The 23044-nt window shown below is 42.7% G+C and overlaps 1 protein-coding gene and 1 long non-coding RNA gene across 5 annotated transcripts in view; both read right to left on the bottom strand.

Moving 5' to 3' along the window:
- Positions 1-202: 202 nt before the first annotated feature.
- Positions 203-23044, bottom strand: part of LOC106571761 (Golgi resident protein GCP60) — a 46025-nt gene continuing 23183 nt past the window's right edge. Inside the window, exons 2-8 of one of the 4 annotated variants that reach the window (XM_014145195.3) lie at positions 8210-8351; positions 7727-7867; positions 7447-7605; positions 7147-7321; positions 4437-4635; positions 3617-3901; positions 203-3316 (exon numbers count right to left, since the gene is read on the bottom strand). In XM_014145195.3, the coding sequence (XP_014000670.1) occupies positions 3102-3316; positions 3617-3901; positions 4437-4635; positions 7147-7321; positions 7447-7605; positions 7727-7867; positions 8210-8351 (1316 nt within the window). In that variant the 3' untranslated portion in view covers positions 203-3101. Of the gene's footprint in view, positions 3317-3616; positions 3905-4415; positions 4636-7146; positions 7322-7446; positions 7606-7726; positions 7868-8209; positions 8352-23044 lie in introns of all 4 variants that reach the window. The other 3 variants (XM_014145194.3, XM_014145193.3, XM_014145192.3) reach the window with 3 other exon arrangements.
- LOC106571762 (uncharacterized) lies at positions 13507-22363 on the bottom strand. The gene is made up of 4 exons (XR_001320998.3): positions 21579-22363; positions 21118-21199; positions 19228-19291; positions 13507-19060 (listed from the first exon to the last, which is right to left on the bottom strand). It is a non-coding gene; the product is annotated as an uncharacterized LOC106571762 (long non-coding RNA).

Genomic DNA, 23044 nt, shown 5'->3' on the forward strand with positions numbered 1-23044 from the left:
GAGTGGCAGTTTCTCCTGTCTAGATGTGTGATTGTATCTTCCTAGATTGACTCCACCCCCAGGCATTACCCATAGTGAGACAGGAGTAATTTAAATAAAACCTTGGCAAAACCCCTTGACTTTAATAGAGTTGAACACACTGTAACTGTACGTTTTACATTTACATTTTTTAAATGTGAGAATAAATTTGACATTCAGTTAATAGAGATGAACATAAGTTTAATCAATATTAAATATGCCAGATTCTTCTTTATACTCATACAGATCAAAAAAAGTCAAAGCAATACAAAAATGGATGAGCTTTTTTCCCCCCACATTTCATCCAGTCTTTCAGTTTACACTTTAGAGTTTGACTATTTTTGGGAACAATGTACATAATATCCCCTTCTCCATACTTTGCAGTGCATCAACTCATGGCCTCCCCCATCTCTAGAACCCACACTTAAACCCATTTATATAATGATATACAAGGCTAGAACAATCTGTATCATGAGGCTTAAAGTTGGTGAGCAAAAGTACTTCAGACAAACGAACAGAACACAATGAAAGACCTCAATAATGGGGATTTCTTGAACTTTGTGGCTCCTAACTAGCTTTACCATCAATAGTGCCTTGCATGATGTATTTCTCAATTTCTGGGTCAAAACCATTGCCACCTTCCAATCCTATCACTTGACACAAGTCAACCAGTACGAACTAAAACGAGGAGAGGGAGTTGGTGATTGAAATAGAATAAGGCCTACCGGTAAGCCAATCTCTTTCTGACCCCTGTTGATGAGCCCGTCTGATGACACTGTGCAACCAACCTCGGCACAGCGGACGTTATTAAGTGTTAAGGTAATGTCAGGCATCTTTGAATGGAAAGGAGACTTGGAAACCCATCAGAAACCAAACAATAGTATGATTCATTGAAAAAGTATTTCAAAGAAGAACAATTCATACAGAATCATCAGCTCCCGAGTTCAATTCTAGGCTATATCACAACCGGCTGTGATTGGGAGTCCCATAGGGCGGCGCACAATCGGCCCAGCCTCGTCCGGGTTACGGTTTGGCCGGAGTAGGCCGTCATTGTAAAATAAGAATTTGATCTTAACTGACTTGCCTAGTTAAATAAAAGGTTAAATATTTTTTCTTCTTTAAATAAACAAACCCTGGTGGCTATCTGACTGACTTCAAGTGAAACACAAAGCATGCAGATGCAATGTGGAGGAACATCTGACTGGACAATACCAAATAATGGCAACAAAATAAACAACTAAGAGAGCATACAGTAAGAGTTAAAGAAAAATACACCTTCAGAGCTCAGTCTGAGTTCAGTTAGTAACTGATTACTCTCAACAAGAGACATGGATGACTAGAGAGCTAGACGTGATCATCTCAGTTTAGAGATAGCAGACAGTCATTTGAGAGGGAAAATCGGAATCAATCCATCAATTAGGACAGAAAGATCAAATGCTAGAGAGATGTCACAGTAAAACTCATCTTAAAGGGGAATCTGCAGTTGCATCATCCTCTTCGGACTTCGGAATTAATGAAATATTCCCATTGATTCTTGAGGCATTTCTAAGTTAAATTCTTCATGACTTCAAATATAGGCTTGTTTCACTCCAATGTTGGTAAACAAAGTAAATGTAAACAAGCACTATATATGGTTAAAACTAATTGTAATCATGGTCGGTCAGTCCTTGCATCCATAGCTCTGTCAATTAATTTTGAGAGTGGTTACTTTTCTCCAGCCCTATCCCTCAGCTTTTTACTGAAACAGGGGTGGGGATATCAATTTGTTTCAACTGATGATTCCCTCTAAGTTATTAGCCGGCAGTTCGTATGTATGAAATCAGATTAGCATCTCCAGTCCATGGACAAACTCAACACACAGAGTGATCAATAGATGACAATGCCCAGTCTCCTTCAGAAGAGACATGGGGGTGTCCCAATACACCTTAATGGATTGCTGTCCTTCATAGCCACTGATAGGGAAAGATGGGTAAGTTTCCATCCTTATAATTTTCACCTCTCATGTCCTTTGAGATCAGTGGCCATGAAGGAAAGGAGGCATCTAAAGACTAGAGAGACATGTCTCCTGAAGCAGGGAGGCCACTGTTTGGAGATGAAATACACCCAAATATTATACAGACACAAAAATGATCCTACAAGGGTGAATAATAAATATGAATTAAATGCTTTTTAGACACAATCTTGCTTTTTTTCAGCATTCCATTTTGAGATACAGAACTTTTCAATATACATGTCATATCCCTCTTCCAACCCCTTCATCATCCTTGGCTCAGTTGAACAGTGTACAATCCCAAATGAATCCCTAGCCCCTCCCCCTTTTGCACTTGTGGAGATCTGAAAGGATTGCTTAGATAATATCAATATGATAATAGCTCCACCATGGCCTAGGACAGGCTATACTAGAAATTCTGCAACATGGCGTATGTCAAATCCAACCCTCTCAGATCACCAGAAGTATGTAGCTGGTAGGGGCTAATGTGGATTTGGGCGTACCTCTTTCAATAGAAGCGTTGCCACTTGAGGAGTAACTGACTGTGTTCAGATGAGTGTGTTTTAGTGTTACTCCGTGGTGGTCTATGAGGGACTCGTTCTGTAGTACAAAGGCATGGTGCTGTAGTGTAGTGTGTCACTATGTTTGGACTCCGTTTGATCAATGACTTCTCTCATTGGACAAAACCCCAACCCTGTATGGACTTCAGTTGTGTTAAATTTAAAAACTCAGGTTAAGGAGTGTCTCACTCAGAGAGAAGCACAGCCATAACAATGACATGACAGGGCAGACTAGGGTTAGATGATGTTTGGGCAGTAAAGATGGCCATTAAATACAAGAAAGTCCTAGAGTTGATCTCTAAGAGCGAGAAGACGACAGGTGGTGAATACACTACAGGGTTAACTACCTCCCGGACTCCACAGGCTCCAATGAGGTGTAAGCACACACACACACAAACAGACAGGAGTCCCATCTCCAATGGGAGTCTGACGCAACTCTATCGCCCTCTGGAGATCTAGTCCAGAACAGATCATCTCATCTCCCCTTCCTCTCTTCAAACACACACTCCCTGCCTCCTGTAGTCCCTCCAGGCTTATCTGGTGTAGTAGACTCTGTAGTAGACACTTTTTGACCTCCAAAGAGAGTAAGAGTTGTCGAACTTGAGAAGGTAGACCCCACGGCCAGGGTATTGGTGACTGCCGGCATAGACCTCCTCGTGACAGTCCCGCCGATACACCGGCACTATCTCATCCACCTGCGGCTTCCCTGCCTCTTTCTTAGCCTTCTCCTCCTCACTAGGGGGCTCACCTGGAAATAGAGGGAACACAGACCATCAGGGGGGCTGGTCAGTAACTACTGGATCACACTACAAGATTATATTCATCTGGTCTGAGGTGGCTTTCAGTGAATAGCCGCCTAGTGTTTTACTAGCAGTATGAAAGGACCATACACATTAACAATAAGGGGCTATGTTTAAGACATTAAAAAATATTAACTATGACAAACAAGCAGGTATAAGCCCTCAGTAGAACTGTATCCTGGGTCTCTCGAAAGAACCCATAACATCCCATTAAAAATCCAGCAGGCATCTCATCTTCCACTCCTCACCGTCCTCATCCTCGTCTTCGTCGCTGGACTCGCTGACGTGCACACTGACCGAGGCATTGGCGGCATCTGTCCACTCAAAGAAGACTCCGAAGCCAATATCGTAGTGGTCCGTGGCAAACTCCCAGAAGAGGTAGGAGCCCTCCTCGTGGGTGGGCACTCGCACTGTCACTACCTCGCCACGCCCCACCGTGATCACACTGTCCACATCCTGCCGAATCTTCTCCTTGAAGTCCTTGATCTGGGGTCGCGTCCACATGGAGGGGGCTGCTATGACCGGGGGAGAGTCTGCTAGGGGAGAGAAGGGAATGAGAGGGGTGTGTAAATATAACAGTGGCAGATTATGCACAATGTACATCCATTTCTCAGGTACAACATTTCAGAAAAATACAGGATACAAACACATTTATGATTTTGAGTAGTAAAAGTTCCTTTCATTTTCACTAGATGATGCAGTACTGGCTTTAGGGCTATACTGGCACACTGTCTCCTTGTTCTATGCATGATAAAGTAGGCAGAGATACTCTGCTGTAACCGATGAATGGATTCCATGGCTTGATTACAAACCAGAAATTGGCATCCTGGCCAGCAACTTCTTAGCCAATCGAAGGGTTAGGGTGGAGTCCTTCACGTATCCCTTACACCTGTTCATCCCTTTCTGATCCCCAAAGTCGCATCACCAAGTGTAGAGAGTAAGGCATCACATTACAATTTGGAATGTGTGCACGCTTGTGGATGTATGCATGTATGTATGTAGGTATACTTGGCCGTTGTGTGTGTGTGCATGCATGTGTGTTTGTACCTGGCCTTTGCGTGTGTGTACCTATTGGCCCATTCTCAGTGGCCTCCTCAGCAGGCTCTAAACGCTCTGGCTCTCTGTCCATGCCCTCAGAGTGGGAGTCTGACTGGCCATTGAGCAAGGGGACCTTCTCTCTAGCCGGGAGCGCTGCAGCTACAGGCTCACTAGTGGCCTCCAGGGTGGCCTTCACCACCGCATCCTCCTGCTGCTTCTGTAAGGCTGCCTGGAAGGGTGAGGGAGGGGGAAACGGAGGGTCAATGACTGGGAGGGCAGCAGAATTAAGACATCTGTATAATCTCATAATTTCTCCCTTAATGCTCACAAAAAATCTCTACATAAAAAACGAAAGAAAACACAAGTTGATAAAATCACTAATTAGGGAAATGTTTTAGTATCAGTATTTAAAGCCGTCCTCCAGCTATTTCTGAACTTTTCCTGTTGAAAAGCGATATCCCAAGTATAAATAGGGGAGAGTGGGATAAATTGAGCCACCCTTGTTTCTAGGAAACCATACACAAAATTAATAATTTACCAAATATTTAGGAAGAGGTCATCATTTCATGGACACTGAAGGAAGAAACTACATGGAAAAAGTGGTAAGCAAGTTGGTGAAAATCCGTTTTTTGGACTAAGTAAAATGAATTTGTGTTAGAGGTTTCATGATGCTTGTATCTAAACCAAAGTAGATACTTAAGATTCTAAGGTTCTATACATCAGTTGGGGTCTCTATAAGTTTCAATATGAGGTCCTAAACATCTCATGAAAGTGCATCCTTGTAGCTGTGTGGGCTAATACCCTGAGTGTACAAAAGAACACCTGCTCTTTCCACGACAGTCTGACCAGGTGAAGCCAGGTGAAAGCTATGATCCCTTATTCATGTCACTTGTTAAATCCACTTCAATCAGTGGAGATGAAGGGGAGAAGACAGGTTAACTTCACTAGGGTAGGGGGCAGCATTCGGAATTTTGGATGAAAAGCATGCCCAAAGTAAACTGCCTGCTACTCAGGCCCAGAAGCTAGGATATGCATAGAAAACTCTAAAGTTTCCGAAACTGTTAAAATAATGTCTGTGCGAAAACCTGAGTGAAATCCATCCAGGAAGTACTATTATTTTGAAAGGCTGTTTTTCCATTGAAAGCCTATCCACCATACAAAGACTTAGGACCCAGTTAACGATCTCTATGGCTTCTTCTACATGTGGCCAGTCTTTAGGCATTGTTTCAGGCTTCTACTCTGAAAAATAAGGGAGATACAGCACTTTCAATGAGTGGACAGTGGAAATTTCCAGACATGAGTCCAGCGCGTGATCGGGAGCACCCCTTTCTTGTTTCTCCTTTTCTATTGACGAAGCTTTTGTCCGGTTGAAATATTATTTATTATTTATGACAAAAACAACCTAAGGATTGATTTTAAACATCGTTTGACATGTTTCTACGAACTTCTATTGTACTTTTTAGATTTTTCGTCTGTCTGTTGTGACCGCGCTTTGTTCCAATGGATTGCTGAACAAAACGCACCAACAAAACTGAGGTTTTTGGACATAAAGAGGGGCATTATCGAACAAAACGAACATTTATTGTGTAATATGGAGTCTTCGGAGTGCAACCATAAGAAGATCAAAGGTAAGTGATACATTTTATCGCTATTTCTGACTTTTGTTACTCCTCTTCTTGGCTGCTAACCGTTTGTAATGATTTGTCTGCTGGGCGCTGTTCTCAGATAATCGCCTGGTATGCTTTAGCCGTAAAGCCTTTTTGAATTCTGACACTGTGGTTGGATTAACAAGAAGTTTATCTTTAAAACCATATTTAACACTTGTATGTTTCATGAATGTTTATAATGAGTATTTCTGTTTTTGAATTTGGCGCTCTGCAATTTCACTGGATGTTGGCCAGGTGGGACACTAGCGTCCCACACCCCCTAGCGACGTTAAAGAAGGATTTTAAGCCTCGAGGCAATTGAGAGATGGATTGTGTGTGTGCCATTCAACAGCCAATTTGACAGAGCTTGAAGAATTTTAAAAAGAATAATAGGCAAATGTTGCACAATCCAGGTGTGGAAAGCTCTTAAAAGGCTTACCCAAAAAAGACTCATAGCTGCAATCACTGCCAAAGGTGTTTCTACAAAGTATTGACTCAGGGGTGTGAATACTTATGAAAAATTAGATATTTACAAACATTTATACAAACATGTTTTCAATTCATCATTATGGGGTATTGTGTTTAGCTGGGTAAAAAAAATAATAATATTAAATCACTTTTGAATTCAGGCTGTAAAAACAAATGTGGAATAAGTCAAGGGGTATGAACACTTCCTGAAGGCACTGTTGGTTGACAATTATTTGAAAATATGTCCGTTAATTCATAGTTATTTTGCAAAAGAAAGCCACGCATTTCAATGCATGCCACTGGAACACCTACCATATGTCATACTTTGACTAAAACTATGACTTATTGACTTGGGTAAGCTCTGGTCATCGTCTTTCAGCTCAAAAAAGTGGATTCCTACTGGTGTGGGCGTTTAAAAGACAAAAGCGATTGTTATGGTGTTAAATTGTGTTTATTTTTAAAAAGGTAGTGGTAATATTTTATTCATTACAGAAATTTGTAGGTGGCTTAAAAGAAAACTCATTCAAAAACCAAAAATCAGTTAAGGAGTTGGTCTGATGTGATGTCATTGGCCTACCCACTTGCTTGAGGAAGATGTGAGGTGCATAGAATGTTGTTGTGTGTACCTGTTGTTGTGCCAGCTGGACCTGGTAGAGCTGCTGCATGTACTGTTGGTAGTGTTGTTCCTGTAGCTGGTGTATGAGACCCAGCTGCTGCTCAGGGCTCTCTGGGTACTGCTGGGCAGCATACTGCTGGAACTGCACCGCCGTCTGGGCATTCAGTGCTGCCATGATCTGCTGTCTGCACACAGGGAGGGGGAGGATGGAGTCAACTCATCACCCTTCCTTCAACGAAAACTGGACTACATAAACACTGTAGCTAAAGAAATTGATAATCTATCATACACACAAAGATACACTACTCACTTCTGCTGCTCCACCCGTAGCCTCTCCTCCTCCAACTGCCTCCTCTCCTCCTCCTCCCTCTTCAGCCTCTCCTCCTCTTTGATCATCCGTCTCTCCTCCTCCTGCCTCTGTCGCTCCCTCTCTTCATCCTCCCGGCGCTGTCGTTCCTCCTCCTCCCTCCTGAGGTGAGATGGAAGGAAAGAGACAAAAACACAAACTTGAGTAAACTCCCTAACTCCTAGGCTAGTTTCCACCATGTTGCTGTGATGGGCAGAAATGTCTGTCCTCCTGGACATCTTACCGTTTCCTCTCCTGCTCATCCTTCTCTATTTGGTGGGAGGTGACATAGGGTGCAAATAAGTTACAGCATTTGTTCAACAGCTTGACAAACTCCACCATAGCCTCCTCCTTCTCCATGTTACCCAGAGCAGCCCACTCTTTCCTACAGAGGGGAAAGAGGGATAGTATCGTTTTTTTTGTACTGTAGATGTTCAATTTTTTTTCTTCTCACTTTTGTTTATTTTACTTTCTTTGGCAATGTAAACATATGTTTCTCATGACAATAAAGCCCCTTTGAATTTAAATGAGCGGGAGATAGAGATGGGGGACAACTTTCTTTTCACACAGCTGTGAAAAACCTTGATAAAACGTGAAGAGGAAAAGCTCTGATTCCAAACTGTTTCCTCACGTTTCCTGAAACACAGCAGCAGCACTAGGGCTGGAGTGTCAGCTGGAGTTAAAAAGTCACACACACACACACACACACACAGGGGAGGTGGGTTACCTGCGATCATTTCCCAGGACGTCAAAGAAGCCCACCTCTGGAGAGGCGTCAAGGTTGTATGGCCCCAGTAACACCTGCTTGTGGAGGGCCACCAGACGAAGCTTCTCCTCATAGGTGGGGTGGAAGGCCTTGCCATCCTTATCTGAGGACAAGACAAACCAGCTAATGGGCTAGACTCTGCAATACACTATCAAGGCAAATAATATGTTGATCATTCATTGCTAGACAGGCCTATATTGGAAATGGCACACAGAACATCTTGTTGCTAAGTGTGTTGCTAGCGAATGGTGACTGACATGTCCCTTTTACAGTGTATACAGTCAGCGAAGAAGTTAGCCATGTCTGACCTTTGTCGTAGAAAAGGTCTCAATTAGACAAGATCAAATGACAAGAGAGAGACACGCTCTCTAAATGTGCACTTCTTATATTGCCAATGCCCTTTGGGAGAAATTAACAATGACTGCAATGCACAGCTTCACTGAAGAATAGGAGTCCAACTTTAGAACCTGTTTACACAATGTTGTGACTGTATTAAAGCAGAAATCCGCAGATTGTGGGTGAACCTATGCCTCCCCACTTCTTGTGTAGTGTTTTCACTTTGAACAAAAACAAGGCGGTTGAGCCCTGAGCCGCCTTGGGCTGGACTTTTATGCTAGGTGTGTCTCTGTGCTAATCCGCCTACTCGAATGACCCTACTGCCCCAGTGCTGGAGAGAAAGTGAAAGTCACTTGCAACCTAACGCTTCAGCCGCCAGAAATAAAAAGAGCAGACGAAGCCAACAAGCATCATTCTCTGTTCTTGGATCTGAATCAACTCGACCACAAAAGATAAAAACAAGCGAGAAAGACTGCTCATTACCAATCCATAAACATGACAAACATTGGATTAATTTTAACCGATGGAAGAGTGACTGACATGGCCACCGTTCTAATGGACTGGTAACGTTAGGTAAGTGTTGGGTTGAGTTTTTTGCCTGTTAGCTACGTTAGCTACTAACCTTAGTGTGTTCAATGTTCAAGCTAGCAGCTAACAAGGCTACCTTACATCTGAATTTGGACTGTTTTGTACTCAAAGGAATCTAACGATACCATCATGTAGTGACACTGCATAAACACCAACAAGATGCTCAATGCTTTTACTTCAACTAGGTACGGTTAGCTAGCTAAAGCTAGATATGCAGATTGTTTACATGGTAGTCTCTCTCGTTTGTAGATGATAATGCTAACTAGCTAGGTGGTAAGACAGCAGTTTCTGCCCAGGACCACCCCCCAAAAATGCTTCTAGCTGTACAATTTGGTACAGAAACATGTATTTCTCTGACATTGCCAATTACTTTATTTTTTACATTACATTTAAGTCATTTAGCAGACGCTCTTATCCAGAGCGACTTACAAATTGGTGCATTCACCTTATGATATCCAGTGGAACAACCACTTTACAATAGTGCATCTAAATCTTTTAAGGGGGGGGGGGGGTTAGAAGGATTACTTTATCCTATCCTAGGTATTCCTTAAAGAGGTGGGGTTTCAGGTGTCTCCGGAAGGTGGTGATTGACTCCGCTGTCCTGGCGTCGTGAGGGAGCTTGTTCCACCATTGGGGTGCCTGAGCAGCGAACAGTTTTGACTGGGCTGAGCGGGAACTGTGCTTCCTCAGAGGTAGGGGGGCCAGCAGGCCAGAGGTGGATGAACGCAGTGCCCTTGTTTGGGTGTAGGGCCTGATCAGAGCCTGAAGGTATGGAGGTGCCGTTCCCTTCACAGCTCCGTAGGCAATCATCATGGTCTTGTAGCGGATGCGAGCTTCAACTGGAAGCCAGTGGATAATTTTAATTGGCAAGATTAGCAAACTTGGGTACGACATGCCAGCAACAAACGCTAACACTACAAATTCCATAGAGTGTGGAAGATGTAAAACAATGATTGTTGTCTATCAACAATGACAAGCCACTGGTGTTTAACAACTTGGTTGCAAAATTACTGAGGTAACAGTGGTGATTTTGCCACTCCTATTTGCCATATCTTCAATCTAAGCCTACTAGAAAGTCTGAGCCCTCAGGCCTGGAGGGAAGCAAAAGTAATTCTGCTGCCCAAGAACAGTGAAGCCCCCTTTACTGGCTCAAATAGCCAACCAATCAACCTATTACTAACCCTTAGTAAACTTTTGGGGGCAAAAAACATGACCAGACACAATGCTATTTTACAGTATACAAATTGACAGACTTTCAGCACGCTTGTAGGGAAGGACATTCAACAAGCGCAGCACTTACACAAATGACTGATGATTGGCTGAGAAATTCATGCTAAAAAGATTGTGGGAGCTGTGTTGTTTTTTATTTGCGGCTTTTGACATTATTGATCACAGTCTGCTGATGGAAAAATGTATGTGTCATGGCTTTAGACCCCCTGCTATGTTGTGGATAAAGCATTACCTGTCAAACAGAAGGGTGTTCTTTAATGGAAGACTTTCCAACATAATCCAGGTAGAATCAGCAATTCCCCAGGGCAGCTGCCTAAGCCCTTACTTTTATCAATTTTACTAATGAAATTTAACTGGCCTTGAGTAAAGCCAGTGTGCCTATGTATGAGGATGATGCAACACTACACGTCAGCTACTACAGCGAGTGAAGTCACTGCAACACTTAAAGAGCTGCAGTTTCAGAATGGTGGCAAGGAATAAATTCCTGAACATTTCAAAAACTAAAAGCATTGTAGTTGGGACAAATGATTCACTAAACCCTGAACCGCAACTGAATCTTGTAATAAATAAAAATGTGGAAATTGGGCAAGTTGAGGTGGCTAAAATGCTTGGAGTAACCCTGGATTGTAAACGGTCATGGCCAAAACATGTTGATACAACAGTAGCTAAGATGGGGAGAAGTCTTTCCAAAATAAAGCTCTGCCGCCTTAACAACACTATCAACAAGGCAGGTCCTACAGGCTGTAGTTTTGTCGCACCTGGACTACTGTTCAGTCATGTGGTCAGGTGCCACAAAGAGGGACCTCGGAAAAATACAATTGGCTCAGAACAGGGCAGCATGGCTGGCCCTTAAAAGTACACTAACAATAATATGCATTTGAGCCATTCTCATGGCTCAAATTTGAGGAGACTGACTTCATCATTACTTATTTTTGTAAGAAATGTTGACATGCTGAATACTTTGAGGTGTCTGTTTAAATTACTAGCACACAGCTCGGACAACCATGCATAGCCCACAAAACATGCCAAAGATTTCTTAAAAATCCTCAAGTCAACAACAGATTATGGGAGGTGCACAGTACTACATTGAACTCTTTTCCACATCAGGTAACTGATGCAAGCAGTAGAACAGGACTTAAAAAAACATTACAAATATACCATATTGAACAGTGGGGACTGTACAGACAAAACAGACACACACGTACACATGGATGTTGTATTGTAAATATGTGATAGTGGAGTAGTGGCCTGAGGGAACACACTAAATGTATTGGGTAAAGTGTTACGAAACGTAATGTCATAATTTTAACTGTATATAACTATTAATGTTGCTGGACCTCAGGAAGAGTAGCAGCTGCATTGTCAGCAGCTAAATGGGGATCATTAATAAACACAAAATACTAAATTTCTCAGGGAGATACTGGTGGAGACAGTCTGATTTCAAGGGAACGGAAGACTGTGCAAGTTGTGGTTGTGCAAACCCCAACACTGAAGAATTGCTGTATACATCTATTTTACTTTGTGAATCAATAATTATTTTGTTGGTAATAGACCAAGGTAAGAAATGCTGTATTTGCATTTTCTGTTATGTTTTGGGATTCAATAATTATTTTGTTGGTAAAATACCAAAATAGTTAGCAATGTTTGCCTGTTCAGCACATTGCCTGTCTATAAACAGCATTGATTCCTACCTAGTGTGAACTACCCACCAGAACCGGCCGTGATTGGGAGTCCCATAGGGTGGTGCACAATTGGCCCAGCGTTGTCCGGGTTAGGGTTTGGCCGGGGAAGGCCTTCATTGTAATTAAGAATTTGTTCTTAACGGACTTAAAATAATTATCCAGCGTAGTCAGTCAAGTAAACAATGGCTCATCTGCATGACATATTGGTGGACTATGGGCCATGAAGTCATAGGATGGTACATTAGATTCTTACACTGGTAAGAGAACAACACTACATATAAACTCCGGGGGGGGGGAAATAGCCCTAGCCCTCACCCTCTGATCCAACAGGTCCCAGACGTGCTCAATGGGATTGAGATCCGGGCTCTTCGCTGGCTATGGCAGAACACTGACATTCCTGTCTTGCAGGAAATCAAGCACAGAATGAGCAGTATGGCTGGTGGCATTGTCATGCTGGAGGGTCATATCAGGATAAACCTGCAGGAAGGGTACCACATGAGGGAAGAGGATGTCTTCCCTGTAACGCACAGCGTTGAGATTGCCTGCAATGACAACAAGCTCAGGCCGATGATGCTGTGACACACCGCCCCAGACCATGACGGACCCTCCACCTCCAAATCGATCCCACTCCAGAGTACAGGCCTCGGTGTAACGCTCATTTCTTCGACGATAAACGCGAATCCGACCATCACCCTTGGCGAGACAAAACCGCAACTCGTCAGTGAAGAGCACTTTTTTCCAGTCGTGTCTGGTCCAGCGACGGTGGGTTTGTGCCCATAGACGACGTTGTTGCCGGTGATGTCTGGTGAGGACCTGCCTTACAACAGGCCTTCAAGCCCTCAGTCCAGCCTTTCTCAGCCTATTATTTCGGACAGTCTGAGCACTGATGGAGGGATTGTGCGTTCCTGGTGTAACTCAAGCAGTTGTTGTTGCCATCCTGTACCTGTCCCGCAGGTGTGATGTTCGGATGTACCGATCGTGTGCAGGTGTTACACGTGGTCTGCCACTGCGAGGATGATTAGCTGTCCGTCCTGTCTCCCTGTAGCGCCGTCTTAGGCGTCTCACAGTACAGACATTGCAATTTATTGCCCTGGCCACATCTTCAGTCCTCATGCCTCCTTGCAGCATGCCTAAGGCACGTTCACACAGATGAGCAGGGAACTTGGGCATCTTTCTTTAGGTGTTTTTCAGTGTCAGTAGAAAGGCCTCTTTAGTGAGCCAAGTTTTCATAACTGTGACCTTAATTGCCTACCATCTGTAAGCTGTTAGTGTCTTAACGACTGTTCCACAGGTGCATGTTCATTAATTGTTTATGGTTCATTGAACAAGCATGGGAAACAGCGTTTAAACCCTTTATAATGATGACGACATTATTTGGATTTATACAAATGATCTTTGAAAGACAGGGTCCTGAGTTATCCATTTATGTAATAAAAAATCAAATGTTTATTTGGCATGTGCACAGGATACAGTGGTGTGTATACAGTGTCTGCCATTCTGTACCACTACCAACCAGGCAAGAGTTTCTCCAGGAACATCAGTGCAAGGGGCTTGGTAGGAAACTTTTGTTGATACAGAATGGCAGCCATTACGCTCATTACAAGTATTTTACCTTTTCCTGATGAAACTGAAATGAATATACAATTACACCGAGTTAGAATCAATACTATGAAAACTTGGAAAGGCCATTGACAGTAGCGCTAATAACTTCAGTGTTGTGATTTTTTTCTCTCGCATCAGCATTAACACTGCTGTAGTAACAGATCCACGGATGATTGGGACTACTTGCTGCATGATAAGACTTGACTCATGTAAAAATCCACACACAGTTGATATCAGAAGATTACATACATCTTAGCCAAATACATTTAAACTCAGTTTCACAATTCTTGATATTTAATCCTTGTTAAAATTCCCTGTCTTAGGTTAGTTAGGATCACCACTATTTTAAGAATGGGAAATCTCAGAATTATAGTAGAGAGAACGATTTATTTCAGCTTTTATTTTTTCATCACATTCCCAGTGAGTCAGAAGTTTACATACACTCAATTAGTATTTGGTAGCATTGCCTTTAAATTGTTTAACCTGCGTCAAACGATTTAGGTAGCCTTCCACAAGCTTTCCCAATAAGTTGGGTGCATTTTGGCCCATTCCTCCTGACAGAGCTGGAGTAACTGAGTCAGGTTTGTAGGCCTTGCTCACACACGCCTTTTCCAGTTCTGCTCAAATGTTCTATAGGATTGAGGTCAGGGCTTTGTGATGGCCACTCCAATACCTTGACTTGGTTGTCCTTAAGCCATTCTGTCACAACTTTGGAAGTATGCTTGGGGTCATTGTCCATTTGGAAGACCCATTTGCGACCAAGCTTTAACTTCCTGACTGATGTCTTGAGATGTTGCTTCAATATATACACATAATTTTTCTACCTCATGATGCCATCTATTTTGTGCACCAGTCCCTCCTGCAGCAAAGCACCCCCGCAACATGATGCTGCCACCCCCGTGCGTCACGGTTGGGATGGTGTTCTTCGGCTTGCAAGCCTCCCCCTTTTTCCACCAAACATAACGATGGTCATTATGGCCAAACAGCTCAATTTGTTTCATCAGACCAGAGGACATTTCTCCAAAAAGTACAATCTTTGTCGCCATGTACAGTTGCAAACAGTAGTCTGGCTTTTTTATGGCAGTTTTAGAGCAGTGGCTTCTTCCTTGCTGAGCGGCCTTTCAGGTTATGTCGATATAGGACTCGCTTTACTGTGGATATAGCTACTTTGGTACCTGTTTCCTCCAGCATCTTCACAAGGTCCTTTGCTGTTGTTCTGGGATTGATTTGCACTTTTTGCACCAAAGTATGTCCATCTCTAGGAGACAGAACGCATCTCCTTCCTGAGCGCTATGACGGCTGCGTGGTCCGATGGTTGTTTATACTTGCGTACTATTGTTTTTACTGATGAACCTGGTACCTTCAGGCATTTGTAAATTGCTCCCAAGAATGAACCAGACTTGTGGAGGTCTACGTATTTTTTTTCTGAGGTCTTGGCTGATTTCTTTTGATTTTCTCATGATGTCAAACAAAGAGGCACTGAGTTTGAAGGTAGGCATTGAAATGCATCCACAGGTACACCTCCAATTGACTGAAATGATGCCAATTAGCCTATCAAAAGCTTCTAAAGCCATGACAATTTTATGGAATTTTCCAAGCTGTTTAAAGGCACAGTCAAGTGTATGTAAACTTCTGACCCACTGGAATTGTGATACAGTGAATTATAAGTGAAATAATCTGTCTGTAAACAATTTTTGGAAAAATGACTTGTGTCATGCAAAGTAGATGTCCTAACCGACTTGCCAAAACTATAGTTTGTTTACAAGACATTTGTGGAGTGGTTGAGAAACGAGTTTTAATGACTCCAACCTAAGTGTATGTAAACTTCCGACTTCAACTGTAATTCACAATTAAACTTAAGGTAAAAGTGACTCTTCCACCCAAAATTGGGACAATTACATGACAACTGAACACTTGAAGAACTTAAATAAACACACACATACAAGGCAGGACATACAATGCATCTAAAAAGTATTAAGACCCCTTGACTTTCTCCACATTATTACGTTACAGCCTAATTCTAAAATGGATTAAATAAATACAAATCCTCAATCTACAAACAATACCCCATAACGACAAAGCGAAAACAGGTTTGTAGTAATCTTTCAATTTTATTTTTACAAAAATACCCAACTTATATAAATGTGGATTCTGGGTAAACTTTGAACATTGCTATACTAGAGACATGATAGATCAGAAGTAATACTATAGTATCTGAGGGATGATAGAGAATGGTTGTTATATCAGAAGTTAATGGTTATCTGTAGGAGTCAGATGGCTTTGGAATGTGTAGGGGAGACAGGTGGAGATCTTAGAACCTAAGGAGAGGGGGGGAATGTATAAAGTTTACATTATGTCAGGATATGTTATTGTTTGCCATCAGGGATCCTATGGGAGGAGAGAGACAGTCTCTGTTATCAATAACCATGACAGCCTTGAGTTGGGGAGGAGTGAGAACTTTGGGGTAGAGGTCAGGTTAGATGAGGCAGAACAGATATCACTAAGGTTCTGTCTAGTAACAGATGAATTGGCTGTTCAGTTGTGGAGGAGGAGACTCAGCCTAGGAGAAAGGGTTAAATATCAGTGCTTGTGTGAAATGTCAATTGTCTGAATCCAGCTGTATCAACCCTTTGGATAGAATTAAACTTGGTTAAGCTTCTCTATTGTCCGTGAGTTATTTACTCCGAAAATTAGAACCTACCCATAAGTATTCAGACCCTTTGCTATGAGACTTGAAATTGAGCTCAGGTGCATCCTGTTTCCATTGATCATCCTTGAGATGTTTATACAACTTGATTGAATTCCACCTTTCAGCAACACTGAAAGTCCAAGAACACAGTGGCCTCCATCATTCTTAACCCGTTGGGGATAGGGGGCAGTATTTGCACGGCCGGATAACAGAACTCATATGGCAGGCCAAAACCTGAGAAGATTCCAAACAGGAAGCGCCCTCTGACCATTTCTTGGCCTTCTTTGTCATCTCTATCCAAAACAGAGGATCTCTGCTGTAACGTGACACTTTCTAAGGCTCCCATAGGCTCTCAGAAGGCGCCAGAACGTTGAATGATGACTCTGCAATTATTGGCTGAAAAACAGTAGCGCATTTGGTAAGTGGTCGATCTGAGAACAATGAGACGGGCGTGCGCATGCACGTGAAGAGTCCATTTTACAATGAGTCTGAACGAAAAGGACGTCACCCGGTCGGAATATTATCGCTATTTTAAAAGAAAAATTGCATAAAAATTGATTTTAAACAGCGTTTGACATGCTTCGAAGTACGGTAATGAAATATTTGGAATTTTTTTGTCACGATATGCGCCGGCGCGTCACCCTTCGGATAGTGTCTTGAATGCACGAACAAAACGCCGCTATTTGGATATAACTATGGATTATTTGGAACCAAACCAACATTTGTTGTTGAAGTAGAAGTCCTGGGAGTGCATTCTGACGAAGAACAGCAAAGGTAATCCAATTTTCTTATAGTAAATCTGAGTTTGGTGAGTACCAAACTTGGTGGGTGTCAAAATAGCTAGCCTGTGATGGCGGGCCATCTACTCAAAATATTGCAAAATGTGCTTTCACCGAAAGGCTATTTTAAAAATCGGACACCGCGATTGCATAACGGAGTTCTGTATCTATAATTCTTAAAATAATTGTTATGTTTTTTTGTGAACGTTTATCGTGAGTAATTTAGTAATTTCACCGGAAGTGTTCGGTGGGAATGCTAGTTCTGAACGTCACATGCTAATGTAAAAAGCTGTTTATTGATATATGAACTTGATTGAACAAAACATGCATGTATTGTATAACATAATGTCCTAGGAGTGTCATCTGATGACGATCAAAGGTTAGATTAACGAGATTCTTGTCTTTAAAATGGTGTAAAATAGTCATATTTTTGAGTAATTGAAGTTATAGCATTTTTGAGGTATTTGTATTTTGCGCCATGGGATTCCACTGGCTGTTGACTAGGGTGGGACGCAAACGTCCCACCTAGCCCAGAGAGGTTAAATGGAAGAAGTTTGGAACCACCAAAACTCTTCCTAGAGCTGTCTGCCTGGCCAAACTGAGCAATCGGGGGAGAAGGGCCTTGGTCAGGGAGGTGACCAAGAAGCCGATGGTTCATCTGTGGAGATGGGACAACCATCTCTGCAGCACTCCACCAATCAGGCTTTTATGGTAGAGTGGCCAGATGGAAGCCACTCCTCAGTAAAAGGCACGACAGTCCGCTTGGAGTTTGCCAAAAGGCACCTTTTGGTCTGAATACCAAGCGTCATGCCTGGAGGAAACCTGCCACCATCCCAACGGAGAAGCATGGTGGTTGCAGCATTATGCTGTGGGGATATTTTTCAGCGGAAGAGACTGAGAAACTAGTCAGGGTTGAGGGAACAATGAACGGAGCAAAGTACAGAGAGATCATTGATGAAGTCCTGAGCCCTCTGGAGCAGGTTATCAGACTGGGGTGAAGGTTCACCTTCCAACAGGACAGTGACCCTAAGCACACATCCAAGACAATGCATGAGTGGCTTCAGGACAAGTCTCTGAATGCCCTTGAGTGGCCCAGCCAGAGCCCAGACTTGAACCCGATCGAACATCTCTGGAGAGACCTGAAAATAGCTGGGCCGCAACACTCCCCATCCAACCTGACAGACCTTGAAAGGATCTGCAGAGAAGAATGCGAGATACTCTCCAAATACAGGTATGCCAAGCTTGTAGCATCATACCAAAGCCTCAAGGCTGGAATCTCTACCAAATGTGCTTCAACAAAGTAATGAGTAAAGGGTCTGAATACTTATGTATTTGCAAACATTTCTAAAAACCTGTGTTTGATTTGTCATTATGGGGTAGTGTGTGTAGACTGACGAGGGGGGGAAAAAAACGATTTAATCAATTTTATAATAAGGCTGTAACGTAACAAAATGTGGAAAAAGTCAAGGAGTCTGAATACACCATCTATCAGCTCCCAGGTACAAAGCCTACATGGTGCCACAGCCTCTCGTGAGGCCAGTGCCAACCACACACACAGCAGTTTGGAATTAAAACCCTTTTGCCAGGTCCCACACCTCCAGACCACAAAGCTATGTGCTGCTCCTGGTTCCCACCTTTCAACACCTACTAGGTCATCAGAGCCGGTAAGACCGCAATGCATCCTAACGGGCCTACTACAGAGGTTACATTTTCAATGGCTGACGTGCATTCTATCTTGTGAATTGAAATAATGAGACTAAGTTGATTTGGTTGGTTTCTGGTGTACCAGATAGAACGTCGCATGGATACTTTTGATGGTGATGCATGTAGTGTAGCTGAAGGGTTAGGATGTTCGTCATCATCTATGGTTGACTTGGTTTCTTCCATCCAACAGGTCCAAACTATCCTGTGCATTATAGGTTGACATTGGGAAAATACATTTTTACGTCAATACATTGCAATTTCAATTCCTGTATACATCAGACTGCATACTGCGCATATACCAAAAAAAAGGTGATTTTGATCACATAATATTTATGGAACATGAGCACATTATAGCGAGAACGTACACACCATTTATGAATTCAACCACTTCAATGCTCTCCAGGATTGTGAATCACCATCAATGCTGTGTTGACTACAGATAAATGGGAGGGGGGGGGGGGGGGGCTTACATTACTACCTGGTCTGTCACAACAGTGTCCTTTACATACAGAGAGCACTCGGAAAGTATTCAGACCCCTTGATTTTGTTACATTACAGCATTATTCTAAAATGATTTAAATCATTTTCCCCCCTCAATCTACACACAATATCCTATAATGCGAAAGCAAAAACAGGGTTTTTTTTAAATCAATTTTGGCAAATATCTTAGACATAAATTGAAATCACATTTTTACAAATACATAAGTATTCAGACCCTTTACACAGTACTTTGCTAAAGCACTTTTGGAGCGACTACAGCCTTGAGTGTTCTTGGGCATTACGCTACGAGCTTGGCACACCTGTATTCGGGGAGTTTCTCCCATTCTTCTCTGCAGATCCTCTCAAGCTATGTCAGATTGGATGGGGAGTGTTGCTGCACAGCTTTTTTCCCCCAGGTCTCTCCAGAGATGTTCAATCGGGTTCAAGTCTGGGCTCTGGCTGGGCCACTCAAGGACGTTCAGAGACTTGTCCTGAAGACACTCCTGCGTTGTCTTGGCTGTGTGCTTAGGGTGGTTGTCCTGTTGGTAGGTACACCTCTAACTAGTTTCCCAGTCCCTGCCACTGAAATACACCCCCACAGCATGATGCTGCCACCACTATGGTTCACTGTAGGGATGGGGCCAGGTTTCCTCTAGACGTGACGCTAGGCATTCAGGTCAAATAATTCAATCTTGGTTTCATCAGACCAGAGAATCTTGTTTCTAAATGGTCTGAAAGTCCTTTAGGTGCCTTTTGGCAAACTCCAAGAGGGCTGTCATGTGCCTTTTACTGAGGAGTGGCTTCTGTTTGCCCACTCTACCATTAAAAGGCCTGATTGGTGGAGTGCTGCAGCGATGGTTGTTCATCTGGAAGTTTCTCCGATCATGGAGCTCTATCAGAGTGACCATCGGCTTCTTGGTCACCTCCCTGACCAAGGCCCTTCCTCGATTGCACAGTTTGGCTGGGCGGCCAGCTCTAGGAAGAGTCTTGGTGGCTCCAAACTTCTTCCATTTAAGAACAATGGAGGCCACTGTGTTCTTGGACTTTCAATGCTGCAGACATTTTTTGGTACCCATCCCCAAATCTGTGCCTTGACAAAATCCTGTCTCAGAGCTCTGTGGACAATTCCTTCGACCTCATGGCTTGGTTTTTGCTCTGAAATGCATTGCCAACTGTGGGACCTAATATAGACAGGTGTTTGCATTTCCAATTAATGTCCAATCAATTTAATTTAGCACAGGCAGACACCAATCAAGTTGTAGAAACAGCTCAAGGATGATCAATGGAAACAGGATGCACCTGAGCTCAATTTCTAGTCTCATAGCAAAAGGTCTGAATACTTAAGTAAATAAGGCATCTTTATTTGTAATAAATTAAATGGGGTATTCTGTGTAGTATCATGATTAAAAAAAACTATTGAATCCATTTTAGAATAAGTCTGTAACGTAACAAAATGTGGAAAAAGTCAAGGGGTCTGAATGCTTTCTGAATACACTGCACATAGAATGTGACGTCATGCAATAACCATGTAAGATGTGTCATGCTACTGTACCATCCTATGACTTCATTGCCCATAGTCCACCAATATGTCATGCAAATGAGCCATTGTTTACTTTACTGGCCATGATGGGTATTCATTCAGTTGGGTTAATTCTAGGTAGGAATCAACGCTGTATATAGGCAGGGAATGTGCTGAACAGGCAAACAAACTATTTTGGTCAATAACTAACAAAATAATTATTGAGTCAAAGCATAACAGAAATTGCATACATTTCTTACCTCTTTCAGTGTTGGAGTTTTCACAACCACAACTTGTAGTCTCAGGTTCCCTTGAAATCAGACCATGTTCACCAGTATCTCCCTGAGAAATACATGTTCGTGTGATGTTACTGTACCAAATTTTATAGCTAGATACTTTTTGGGGATTGGTCCGGTTCCGGAAATGCTGTCTACCACCTAGCTAGCGTTATCTACAAACAAAACACTATGTCAACAATCTGCATACCTAGCTTCAGCTAGCTAACGTTAGCTAGTTGAAATAAAGGCATTGAGCATCTTGTGGGGTTTATGCAGTGCAGCTACATGATGCTATTGTTAGATTCCTTTGAGTACAAAACAGTCAATACCAAATATGTTAGCTAAGCTAGCTAGCTAAGTCGTCTTAGCTAGCTTGAACATTGAACACACTAAGGTTAGCAGCTAACATAACTAGCAGGCTAAACACGCAACCCAACACTTACCTAATGTTACCAGTCCATGAGAATGGGGGCCATGTCGGTCACTCTTCCACTTGTTAAAGTTTACCCGGTTTATGGATTCGTCATGAGCAGTCTCTCGCTTCTTTTTCCCCTTTGGGATCAAGTTGATTCTGATCCAAGAACAGAGAATGATGCTTGTTGGCTTCGTCTGCTCTTTGTTTCTGGCGGCTGAAGCGTTAGGTTGCTAATGACTTTCATTTCCTCTCCAGCTCTGGGGCAGCAGGGTCATTTGAGTAGGCGGGATTAGCGCAAAGACACACCTAGCCCAGAAGGCCAGCCCAAGGAGGCTCAGAACTCAACCCCCTTGTTTTGTTCAAAGTGAAAACACGACACAAGAAGTGGGGCGGAACAGGGTCACCCACAACCTTCAGATTTCTGTTTTAAAGGTGTATATCGGAAGCGATGGTAATGGCATTGGCTCAGATTTCCATGCTTATCTTTTGGCTATGAAATGTTTATGTGGTCTACGTTCAATGGCCCTTCAAAGGAAACAGAGGGACTTTCTTTTGATGTGAAGCCAAGTGCATTTAATTATGAAGATTGGAAGGCAGTCAGCCTATAATTAAGCAGTAAGTCAGCCTATAATTAAGCAGTAAAAGTCAAGTCACTAAGGCCCAGAAGGATCTCCAAAGGCTGACCTCTGGAAACTACACACTGCTTGTCGATGGTCTTAGACTGTCCGTGTCTCAAAGGTTGTTCTATTTGATTTCAATCACATTTTGACAACACCCCTTTTTGATTTGAACGAAACTTATAATATATATATATATATTTTAAATGCAACAATTTCAAAGATTTTGCTGAGTTACAGCTCATATTAAGAAATCAGTCAACTGAAATAAATTCATTAGGCCCTAATCCACGGATTTCCCATGACTGGGCAGGGGCGCAGCCATGGGTTGGCATTGACCCACAGACTTGGGAGCCAGGCCCAGCCAATCAAAATGCTTCTGTTCCTAGCTCCAAAAGTGCAGTAGTATCGAACAACACACATTAATCTAAAAGTAAAAGAAAGGAATTCATATATAAATATAAAGGATGAGCAATGTCTGAGTGGCATTGACTAAAATACAGTACAGTATATACACAGTGCATTCAGAAAGTATTCAGACCCCTTGCCTTTTTCACGTTACAGCTTGTACGCGAGCATTGCAAAATACATTTACACATACATATTATTCAATCATTGCACCCACATTGCTCACGAGCGTCTGCGTAACCAGGCGCTAAAATAGAACTTGGTTCTATTTGTGATGCTTGACACGCTGCAAGTCCCGCCTCTCACCATCTACTCATTGGTTTTTAGGAGCATATACCCACGTGGGTGATTGTTCAATGAACAGAGGTCCACACTCCAGTCGAGTTGGTAGTGGTAACGCACCTTCAAGTTGGTTGCCAACTGCCATATAAAGTCCAAAGAAAAAGAAGAAGCCTGGAGGAGAGATTAC

This window comes from Salmo salar, chromosome 15 (genome assembly GCF_965601325.2).
Source record: "Salmo salar chromosome 15, fSalSal1, whole genome shotgun sequence".
NCBI lineage: Eukaryota > Metazoa > Chordata > Actinopteri > Salmoniformes > Salmonidae > Salmo > Salmo salar.